Source organism: Thunnus thynnus, chromosome 5, assembly GCF_963924715.1.
Source record: "Thunnus thynnus chromosome 5, fThuThy2.1, whole genome shotgun sequence".
NCBI classification, from domain to species: domain Eukaryota; kingdom Metazoa; phylum Chordata; class Actinopteri; order Scombriformes; family Scombridae; genus Thunnus; species Thunnus thynnus.
The window spans coordinates 31,797,349-31,809,597 of NC_089521.1; the positions used below are offsets into that span (position 1 = coordinate 31,797,349).

Below are 12,249 nucleotides of genomic sequence, written 5' to 3' on the forward strand. Positions count from 1 at the left end.
CTTCTCTCGGAAATACCACAGTACATCCCAGATGTTCAGTTTGTACTGATGAAGCTGCTGCAGAAAACATTCAGCAAAACAGCACAGATGCTTCAGATGCTTTAAATGAAATAATACACAGAGAGAATAAGATGATGATCTCATGCTTTTTGTTTTATTAGGATTTAGTTTCAAATCACATATGTGATAAAACTGAAAATTCAAAGCCAGTTTATTTGCATAAAGTTTGACAAGAAATACTTTAAAATCAATGCATAAACATTTAATAAATTATTAATAACTCAATATTATGTAGCAGATATGAGGTCATTTTTAAGTGTTTGTTAATGTACAATATTTGTCAACATGTACAACCTTTCCTGTAAAGACAGTGGACATGCAGCAGGACAACGTTCAACAAACTAACAATAAAATCATATACATGAGAATGTTAAAAATACCCCCAAAAGTAAAACTAAGCTAAAAACAAAACATCTTAAAGTGTGAGAGGTTTGCAAGTCAGAAGTTAAAGAACCAATTAGTAGAAACTCACTAATTACATGCAAAAAAATCAACCTCATAATGTTATTTTCATTGCACCTGAATGCACAAAAATATTAACTATTTCGTTAAAACAGTGTTTTGACAAACAGAAAGCTAATAAGCTAATAACAGAGCTGCAACCAAGGACCAGTGTGTAAGATTTAGGGGGATCAATTGGCAGAAATGGAATATAATATACATAAGTATGTTTTAATTAGTGTATAATCACCTGAAAATAAGAATCATTGTGTTTTCGTTACCTGAGAATGAGCCCTTTTATATCTACAGAGGGAGCGGGTCCGCCATGTTTCTACAGTAGCCCAGAATGGACAAACTAAACACTGAATCTAGGGAGGGACTTTCACATCTTTTTTCGCGGCCACCAGTTGGTTGTAATCTGCAACCTCACCACTAGATGCCACTAAATCCTACACGCTGGTCCTTTAAGTTAATCGGCAACTGTTCTGATAATCAATAAACTGTTTGGAATCTTTTTTTTTTTTAAAGAAAAAATGTTCAAATTCTCTGATTTTAGCTTCTTAAATGTGGATATTTTCAGGGTTATCTTTAGTCTTCTATGACAGTAACATAGAAAGGTTGTGGACTGTTGATCAGGACAAAACAACAATAATAACTTTCTAATGTTTCATCATTTTCTGATATTTTGTAGACAAAACAACTGATTGAGTAATCAAGAAAATAATGGATTAATCAATAATGAAAATAATCATTAGTTGCAGCCATAGTTTGGACTAAAAATAGTAAAAATATTTCCTCTACATGCATCATCTCATAATAAATCAAACATCTGAATACTTTAACAGGTTATTATCGTTGGTTTTTACAGGAGTCTGAAAGGGACTCAGATGTAAATTTGTGTGTTTTTTAGCTCTATCTGATACAATAAATGTATTGTGTATTGTCCCTGTTAAATAAACAACAAATACAAATAAAAATAATGTTGAAAAGTTTGTTTCATCATGTTTCCTGCAGCAGAGAGCTGCTTCTGTGGAAATAAAAACACACAAATGTTAACAACATAATGAGCCAAATAGAATCAAAATATGTGAAGAATGCATTTTTCCGTTTTGTTTTGTTCTCATTGTTCTTAAGCTCACGTTCCCTTTCTCTCTCTTATGGCTTCTGAGGATTTGTGAGTTTATATTTATGGCTGTTTGTTGCCTGTAATGTTGGCGATCGAGGAAATGAAGAATCTGTTGTTGTCATTATTATAAACTTTGCTCCTGAAAGGAAAAAGCAACAGAGTCATCAGTGTCAGCAGAGGCCTTCATATTCACACAGTCTCCTTTTCCTGCTCTTATCTTCAGGCGTACTGCTCCTTTTGTGGGACAGAGTACTAAATCAACCCTCAGCTCCCCCCCCTCCCTCTCCCCACATCCCTCCCCCCTTCACCTCCTCCTCCTCTGCTCTGACATCCTGTCCTGGTCAGGAGGAAGACAAGGAGAGGAGGAAGAGCAGAGAAAGGAGAGCTCTCACAGAGCGGAACATCTCCTCCACCCATCCACATCCTGACTGCAACCTTCACACAGCTCTGACACACACCAGCCTTCGCCGCAGTCACTCTGCACTCTGTTCTATTTAAGTGGGTTCATGTGTTTTCTGACACAGACTATGTGACAGTACAGTTTGAAGCACACGTACTCGATAGATGAACTCTGGACTGGAAACAAAATGTAACCACAACCAGACTCGGACAGCTTTTGACTGACACATCGCTATCACATCACCTCAGCTGTCATCAACCAGTCGCCCACTAGCGGCCACAGTTAGTCAGGTTGTTGAGGAATGTAGGAGCTACAGCTGATAAAGTAAAATGTCTTGTTCAACAACTGGCTGATACAAAAACAAAGTGAAAAACAAGCATTTAAGGATGAAACACACGTGAACCACATAACTGAACCAGTTGAAGTCGTGATATTAAGACACAAGCAGAATGTTTGTAAAATCAAACCTTTTCAAAAATAAAAACAGTGAAAAAAATCACTGAATATAATAGCGTCTCTACCTGGCCTATCACACCTTTTTTTCAAGTTTAAGGACTTTTTTACACAATGAAGATGTCACATCTCCCATTAATACAGAAATGCTGCTCATGTTACAGAGTTCTGGAGTTTTTGCACTATTTTTAATGCATCCTTACCGGACCTTTGATTCAGTGGAAATGTATTAAGTGGACATCTAAAACTTGTTTTTCAGTACACCTGGTTTAAAGGGCAGGTTCAGGTACTTTGAGTCTGACTTAATACAGTACTAACGTGCCAATATGATGCTTCAGCAGCCTCAGTTGGCTGACTGAGTCGATATATTGAAAAAGGTACAACCTGTTCCCTCTTTTTGTTTCTGTGGACTGTAGTTCCTCGCCAAGCTTTGGCGGAGGGATACATACTAGTGCTGGCGTGTGAGTCTGTTGCGGATTTGACAGTCGGGAGTATTTTTGCAGTCTGTGTTTTTAGACAGAAAGCTTCATATCAGCTTCGGCTGAACTTTGGAACGACAGCTGTGGATTTTGGTCCCCATTTCTTACAGTGTAGTCTCGCTCAGAGAGAACAGCTTCAGGGGAAAGTAGGAGAATAGGAATATTAAGTAGTAAGCTAGCGTTCGCTTCAGTCCGAGTTAGCGGGGCGTGTTTCCACAGCGTGAAATGCAACACCCGGCACTCCTACATCTGTAAGGTATTGGCTCTAAACGGAAAAGATGGCGCCGACCACAAGCCGCAACTCTGGGTTTCAAACTGGCTCTGATGCAAACCAACAGGTGACGTCACACCTCATTACACAGACGAATCCATTTCAGTTCTGTTTAAGTTTTAATAACATTGTTCATGAGATAAATAACTGCTCCGCATGATGAACCTGAAGCACTAACGCTGTCTGTCTGTCAGCTGTGTGTGTGTGTGTCTCCTCTCTCTCCTCTTTCCTGTCTGTCCTTTCCAGAGACTCTCTATGGTTTCCTCATCGTCCTGGTCACCTCTGTATCCACCGATGCTGCGGTTTACAGTGTCACACACTGATCAGCAGCTAAACCTGCTGAGATGATAACTCGCACAACCAACTAAACCCAAAAGATCCTCGTCTTAAAACTCTGAACCTGATCACAACATCTGTAACTACCATCACTCTGAAAAGTAACATAAACACCTCACAGAGAATTCAGGCACTAAAAAAAGATCAAATAAGGAACATTTAACTCTGACGTTCTCACCGCAGCTGAGTCCTTTGTCCTCGAGGATCTTCTCCTTAAAGCAGAACATGTTCTCCTTAAAGAACGTCTCCTCACAGCAGCTGATTGTGAGGTTTGATAAATGAGTGTTTCCCAGAGTCCAAGTCCAAGTCTGTCTGCTGGTTCTTTGTGTGCGGTGTTGGAGACTCCTCAGAGAGTGCAGCAGGTCCACATCCCATGGGACCACATATCTCAAGATATAAGGTGAGGTCAGTGCGGTCTGAGCTGAGCCGGGGCGGTCCAACAGAGCCCCTTCCTCTAAAACCCCTCCTCTCCCTCCTCATCTTCTACTGAACGCTTATGTAACTTTGCTTATCTCTTCCTTGAACTGAAGCATTAAGCTCGCCTGTAAGTCAGGCCTCAGAACAGGACTGTTGAAGTTCAATTTTAGTCCATTAAGTTTGGTGAAAACAGCAGGAACGTGCAGCATCTGAACAAGCTGCGACTCTAAATCAAGGCTGAAGACTTTTCTGTTTGACTTTTATTAAAATTATTATTATCTTCTATTTTATTTTACTCCTCCTAAAGAACAGGTTCACAGGTTTCCAAGTGTGTCTTAAACCAGCAGTCAGGTGTCCATATGAACAATGAAAGAGGTTTTCCTCACTGTAATCATTCCTCCTGTTCATACTGGATATTAAAAGATCCTTCAAATGTACTTTCAGTGTAAGTGATGGAGGCCGAAATCCACAGTGTGTCCACACAGTCATTTAAAAGTTGATGTGAAGCTTATATGAGGCTTCATCAGTCTGAGTTAGTCATATCAAGTGGATATCTGACACATTTACTTTTTAGCATCAAATTCCCTCTTTGTGTTTCCTCGGACAGTGTTTCCCTGTTGTGCTGTGGTGGAAGTATAGCATACACGCCGATCACTTAGGGTGCCTTGTGTTTCTTTTATTAAAGCCTTTTATATTTTATGTAAAGCATTTTGAATTGCCTTGTTGTTGAAATGTACTGTACAGATAGAGTTGCGTAAGGCTGCAATTTTTCTATATTTCTCTTATTATCAACAAATGTCACATTTGGAGCCGAACCAGCAATGAACTGAAAGTGTTGTGTGTGTATCCAAAGTCTGATAGATCTCATTCCTCTGTGCCTTAGACCTCCGTTGTTGTCCTAAAACTATTAAAAACACATTAGTGAGCCACAGGGCTGCACTGGGTGACACGTTCCTTCATCACGAAGAGTTTTGGTCACGTTAGTTTGGCTCCAAAAACTAATAACAGTAATCACTCTGGAGAGTAATTTTGTGTAAGGACAACCCTGTCTACTGGAAATTACGTTCATGTGCAAAAGAATTGTTTTCCCCAAGTCTAGACAAGAAAAGCACTTTGGTTAAGGGCTCATAGTGTAGCTTAAATGTTAACACACAAGTTGTGCTTCAAGTCACTGTATTAAACCAAGACCGTGATCTTTCCTTTGACCTTGTGCTGCTTAAACATAACCATAAAAATTTTAATCATGCTGTAGTTTCTACTAGTGGATATTGTACTGCAAGACTGGATGTTCTGGAGGAGAAAAAAAAGAACATTTCACTCCTATGTTCAGTATCAACACTTTTGCGACTTGCCAAATATGTTAATTAACATTTTTCTAATTATGTTGAGAGAAAAACATAATTTCTCTGAGGTATAATTTGTAAGTCAGACGTCACTCCGCATGTGTGGGAACGTGGTTCTGTTTATAACTTTGCGAGCGTGTTGTGCTACATATCATAACCTCATGACTTTGTGCTACATTGTAAATTTCACAAAGAACTTCAGCACAAAGGAACGCGTCACCCAGTGCAGCGGTTTGCCTCACTGATGTGTTTTTAATAGTACTAAGGAAGGATAAATAAAAGAATAACAAAGACTATGAAAAAATTGACAACAAACTAGTTTAATTTCCTAATTATAGAAATAGATTTGGCTCCTTTTTCACAGATATAATCAACATGTTCTTCTGTGAACTAGCAGTGAGTCTGCAGCTTGTAGCGTGCCTTGCCTGCCTGTGTGTTTAACCTCTGATGAAAAGTGTTCAGTTGCTGATTGGCAAGAAGGAAGTTCCACCCTCAGCAGGAAGTCATGCTGTGTAACCCCGTCTGCAGCGGACACACACACACACACACAGTCAGGAACACACACACGGGAACATGCGGACGTTATGTCAGACTGATTGAAAATCTACCTGAAGGAGAACATGCAGCTTCTTCTGTGTTCATACAAACATTTACTGAGTATAAAGAAAATTTAGTTAGAAAGACATGAACGGTATTTATTACTTGGTTATTAGCATCAGCAACATAGGAGAGGAGTCAGGTATCAGGAGTAATATTACATGGATTTGTGCTTTATATGATTTAGTAACTTGTGCTCTTGAATTGAATGTGTGCACACAATTTCTGCTCTTGTACACAAGAATCAGTGCATGGTTGCCTACACATTTTTGCAAGAACCACGTTGAGCACATTGAATCTTGATATCGATAGGTGCACCTGATGTTTTAGTCATTTTTGCTTGAGTCAGTCTATGGTTGAATCTTCACATATTTAAAGGATTAAACTCACTCTGATTTAGCATTTTAATATGATCAGACAGTTACTTTTATTATTTTATCATTTATTTGACACTTATTATTAGATTATGATTATATATTCATTACTCAAAAGAAAAAAATAATTGTAAATGAGCCAGAGTTTCATCTGTTGTCCCTGGCTAGAACATTTTACAGTTTCCTGTCATGATCTCCACGCAGACATTTAAAAGTGTTTTAATGTGGAACAACACAGACCTTGTGAGCTCAGAGCTGCCATGTTGTACAGTATATTCATGCTCCACCTCTTCGTCCAGACAGAACATCTTTCCCCAGAGAGGTCAGGGGTCAGGGTGTGGGCATGTGTTCAAGGTCGCCGCTCACTGATTGGCTGAGGAGAGTCTGACTGCGAAGAAACAGGAGGAAAAACATCCAACATCCAACCTGTTGCAACGAAAGATGAGGAGGAAGAACTTTATGACTCTGTGTGTGCGAGTGTGTGCGCGTGCCCGTGTGTGTGTGTATGTGTGTATGAGTGTGTGTGTGTGTGTGTGTTCCAGGTATTACTGATGTTGTGGGGACATCTGTTCACACAGTGCCATATGGGGACTCGCCTCCTTTTTGGGGACAAATCCCCATAACGTAACTAATTTTAGGGTGAAGACTAGTTCAAAGCTAAGTTAAGGTGAGGTCAATCCTGAAAGTCTTGGAGCTCAGTCAGAAGTAGGGATATCCTGATCTACCATTTTTTTATTCCTGATTGTTTAATGTTGGGTCTTTGCCAACAAGTCAAATCTAATATTTATTTTTATCCTGTTTTTGTTACTTTCTTTCCTAACACAGCAGCTCACTGTATACTGAGGCTGCAGAAAACCAATGTTAAAATTTGTGAAGCAATCTAAATATATTTTGGTGCAGAACAGCTCTGCTTTAAGAAAAGTTCAGTATAATTTGCATTTACAGGGCCTGTTTCACAAAAATTTGTGAGCACTGTTTTAACACAGATCACAGGGTGCCAGCGTTCTGTTTCACAAATGATTGTTACTTGCAAATCACAAATAAAAAATTTTGGCTGACTCTTATTGCCGAAAAACATGTGTATTACAGTTTTTCTCAGTCGCTCACACTCAACACAGGAACTGGAGACACAATGACTAAAACTTGAATTCTCTACATTTGGCACAACCTTCGCTGATAAAATCTCCTGTTCACAAGGAAAACTGCCATTCATGGGCAAACACATGTTGCTTTTCAATTAGCGATCATAGCTTTAGCCAAGAAAAGGGCCAAAGGGTGAGCTCTCCTGTGTCGGAGAACAATGGATGCCAACTTTGCAGAGAGAAGTAGGGCGAGAGGAGTGAGAGTCAGAGGAGGAGGAAGTCGAGCAAGACGAGCAAGAGGAGGACCAAGACTACGACCTAGGAGAGCCTCTGATGAGCCGCTTCACTGTGGCTTCAATCGTCTGGACCATAGGCTTTAAGAAATATGGACGTAGTCACCATGACATCACCCATTGGTTTGTGGACTGCCGTTTTGAAGCCTAGAGTTTAGCGATTTGACTGTCGCCATCTTGGATTTGACCATCACCATGTTTGATTTTTGGAGCCAGAAGTGACCATATTTGGATGAGAAGGTGGAGCTGACCATAGCGCTAGCTGCTAGCTTGGTTAGCACGGTGCAATTACAATCTATGGTTAATGGTGATAACGCTAATGCTAATGCTAATTTCTGCTTGCGCAAAACAGACCTGAAACCATTAAAACAAAATGTACTCACCGAAAAAACTGAACATCTGACTACTTAGAGGATCTTTTATCAGAACCAAACACTGGACAAGACTTTTTTGGTGACCAAAATGTTATAATTAACTTTTATGAACATCGACACCTATACTCCATGGATACGTTACATAATTAACCTTGTTGCTGTGTTACTGACTTGTCAATGACAACATAGCCACGCCCCAAAGCATACACTGCTTTATTGTCTATTTTACTCTAAATGGGGCCATTATTTACAAAATGAACATCATGATGCATTGAAGAGGACTTGATACTAGCAATTGAGAGCATTAGTGTTATGGAATTTTCCATCTTTAGGGGTTACAAATTGAGTCACAAATTGGGTCAAAACTGAGCCTTGAGGTCACACTGTAATTCTTAATCTCTCCTCGAGACTTTAGCTGTCTGTGATGTTTTGGTGAAAGCAGAAACCTCTCTGATAAAGAGTATATCAGCATTGCCATGGTAAGCCAAGGCCAGAGAGGACCCTTCTAGACAACACATGTGTAGCGAAAATGTGTTGACAATGACCTGAGGCTCAATGCAACGTGATTTAAGACGTCACGGGTAAAGTGCAGTCCTTTGTTTAGAAACTAGTGAACCAATTAGACTAATTTTTCATATTGTAGGCTGATCTGGGTATTGGGTTAAAGACTAACACTCAGACTTTCAGAAGACAGAACGGGAGGAGACAGCATCCGAGTTACACCAACTTGGATGTTGACTGGTTACGACTCTCCTTGATCAAGTAACTTCAATAAACATATTCAGCCCTCAGACATCAAAGCCTCCTGTGTGCTTCTCTCCACTGAAGTGTTGACCATAGCTCAGAAATATCCACAACAGTTAACTGAGGTAATAAATCAAGTTAGAAGTAGGGTCATTTTCTCATAGACTTCTATACAATCTCATTTCTTCTTGCAGCCAGTGGAGTCGCCCCCTGCTGGCCATTAGAAAGAATGCAGGTTTAAGGAACTTCTGCATTGGCTTCACTTTTCAAATCGTGAGCTACCCCCTTTGGTCTGGATGTACAGAGAAGATGAAATTAGGTAAGAAATCTACTCTCCTCACTGTGGTACTGCATATCACAACAGTACTCAATGATTACTGTTGAATACTGTAAAAAAAAAAAAAAAAAAAAAAAAAAGGTTTCATATATGTATGAAATTGGGTACTCTTCCTTTGTCAATGTTCAGCACTGTTACTGGTTTTAATAAACAGTATTTTACAGTATTACTGAAATATATTTTAAATGTAAAGACCCTGAAATTGATTTTAGTGTTAATGTGATGATTACAAAGTTCTTTTTATTCACAAAAGAATTACCAATATTTTCTCTGTTCCTTCATGAGCTCTCTTAAATCTCTTCAAAACAAAAAAACATAAATATGTATTGATAATAATTATAATAATAATTGATTATTATAATTACATTTAGGAAACATACAGAATTGCCTGTATCTTATTTTACAAGAATGTATTTATTTTTTATTTTATTAATATTATTGTCATTTTCCTTCTGTTTTGTACTTCTGGTCACAAGATTGATTGACTATAATTTCAATTCGCAATATTTAACATGATGAAATGTAATGTGGTATGACAAATAAAGTATAAATAATAAAGTATAAATAATAAAAAAAATAAGAATAAATAAAGTGAAAAAATAACTTGGTGAGTACAACATTATTACTTCTTCTAGATATTATGGACAAAACAACCAATATAAGTTATAATAAACTATAATAATAATTATAGCTCTGCAGTGTACATCAGACACCAGAAGATGGCAGCACACCTTCAACTTAGCCTGCTCAGGTTAAAGCTTCCCCCCCCCCACACCCCCTCCCCCCCATCCCCCCCCTTCACCATATCCAGTGCTGAACATGTGTGTGTCTCTGCCAGATCTCTGCAGAAACAGGAAGCTGCTGGTTTGATGTGAGTTTTCTCTGCAGGTATGATGCACCTTCTGGTTTTTGTTCTCAGCTCGGTGGAGGTAGTCGAAGCCGGGGGGTCGAGCAGAGACTGTCCCCCTCCCTGCAGGTGTGAGGGCGATGGGATGCTGCAGCATGTCGACTGTGTGGATGTCAGTCTGAGAGATGTTCCCTCCAACCTGAGCAGCTTCACCTCCTCTCTGTGAGTAAAACTAATCAACTCATCTGCACTCAGATTTACTTTAGTTGATTTAATTCTGTAACGTGGTCAAGACTCTGTTAGTGCTGTTTATTCTAATGAAAAGAAGAAGTCGCTTTTCTTTTAAAACTGCTGGTATTTCATGTTCTTTTCTTGTTTTTATGTGTGAAATACATAAAAAAAACATTGTCAGCTGAAAGGAGAATTTCACCTCAGTGACAGAAAAAGTGAAGATGTTGGAAGATCGAGTTTATTTTAAGAAGAAATACATTTTTCAACAGCAAGTAAAGAAAATATATTATTACAAATATATTATGTTAATCTAAAGTTTATCTTTTCCACTGAAGCTTTTATTGCAGTTTTTTAGTCTTTTAAACATTTACAGAGTTATGAAAAACTTTATAAAGAACGTTTATTGTTTTTTTTAATTGTGAGAAAATTAGTTTAAAATTAAACGGCTTTGAAATCTAAAAGGGCTTTTATAACATGCCAGTAAGATGTTGGTTCTTCAATCGAACAGCATTTAAGGCTGCTGAGAGAGTCTCTTTGGAAATATCACATTTTATTTTAAAAAGTCGATGGAAACTTGATTCTTTTATGAGAAGTTATTGTGCCGACAAAACCTGGCACAACCTTTATTTATTTATTTATTTATTTATTTATTTATTTTCACCTGTTTGGTTCAGTTTGTTTGTCTGTGTGAGGTCACAGCTTGAAAGTCGAGAGTCTGAAACACGTTGGATAAAATAAAATCCAGAGAACTCCTGAACTTTTCTGTATTTTCTGTAAGATACTTTTTTTTTTATAACATTTTTATTATATTTTACCAAAAAAACGAATGAAAAATACTGTGTGTAAAAGAAAATAAACCTATTGTATAATCAGTGAGTGAAAAATAAAAATAACTTCAAGATCTTTAGATAGTATCATATTGAGTGAGTAAATATATTGAACATGCAATTCTTGATTTTTAACAAACTAAAGTTCGTTTAATATTTTAGTAGAATCTCAGTGGATTTAAGCGTTTATTTAGTTTTCTATTGTTTGTACAGTTTTGTATTGAAAAGTGACTTATTGATGGATTTAGAGCTCAACAAAGACAAACATAAAACTGTGTTACTGTAACAGCTGAAGCTCCTTAAAGGCAAAAAAAACAGGTTTTGTGTTAACAGGACAAAATTACGTTTTTTTGTCAGGAATTTAGAGAGGAGAGTCGTAAAAAAGAAAAAACACAGAAAACAGTAAAAAAATAAATAAGAAGAGAGTAAAGCAGCAGCTGGATGGAAACACACACTGAAAAACATCAACGAGACGATGATGTGAGGGTCGTCAGTATTTGAAGAATCAGCTGCATGTTCACCTGTAAATGTCTTTTAAAGATGGAGACATGAAGTCGAGTCAGTAATTTATGTTTTAGAAATGTTTATGATCAGACAGCGAGTGTCAGGATGTTTACTGGTCAAAAGTCTGTAGAGAAAAAAAGAAAAAATAACATTTAAAAAAAAAATCAACACTGCAGGCAGGATGATACATGTAAATACACACTGACAATATTTAAAATGAAACAATAATGAATTACTGCATGTTAAAAACAAAAAAAACAAAAAAAATTAATGGGTCATCCTGAATGAATAAAATATGTTCATCTTAAAATTAAAAAGTTTTGTGTTCATCATCACTGATCCGTCTGCTCTGAAGCAGAGCTCGTGTGTTCGTCCGGTGATCAAAGACAGTTAAAAAGACTGAAAGTTTGATTTTTAGACACTTAGATGCTGGAAAATTGTATTCTGCTTTTCTTATTTCTTTGTTTAAAGTTTCTGTGCCTTTTAAAATTCCTTTATGTCTGTGGATGTTAGAAATTAGAAAGTTCTTTATGTATAATTCCTTCAATCAAGTCCCCTTCAGTTTTATTGGGAAGTTACTGTTATTTAATACTTTACTTATTATACTTATAATTACTTATTATATAGATTCATTAATTAAGTCCATGCTGGCTCCATTGTTTCAAAGTCCATCCTAATTTATTAAGAACAAGAAACATTAAAAAAAAAAATTA

At 37.5% G+C, this 12,249-nt stretch overlaps 1 protein-coding gene across 1 annotated transcript in view; it reads left to right on the forward strand.

The window, feature by feature from the left end:
• Positions 1 to 9,986: 9,986 nt before the first annotated feature.
• Positions 9,987 to 12,249, forward strand: part of LOC137183583 (leucine-rich repeat-containing G-protein coupled receptor 5-like) — a 35,172-nt gene continuing 32,909 nt past the window's right edge. The window contains exon 1 of the mRNA XM_067590741.1: positions 9,987 to 10,196. Within this exon, the coding sequence (XP_067446842.1) occupies positions 10,018 to 10,196 (179 nt within the window). The 5' untranslated portion in view covers positions 9,987 to 10,017. The remainder of the gene's footprint in view (positions 10,197 to 12,249) is intronic.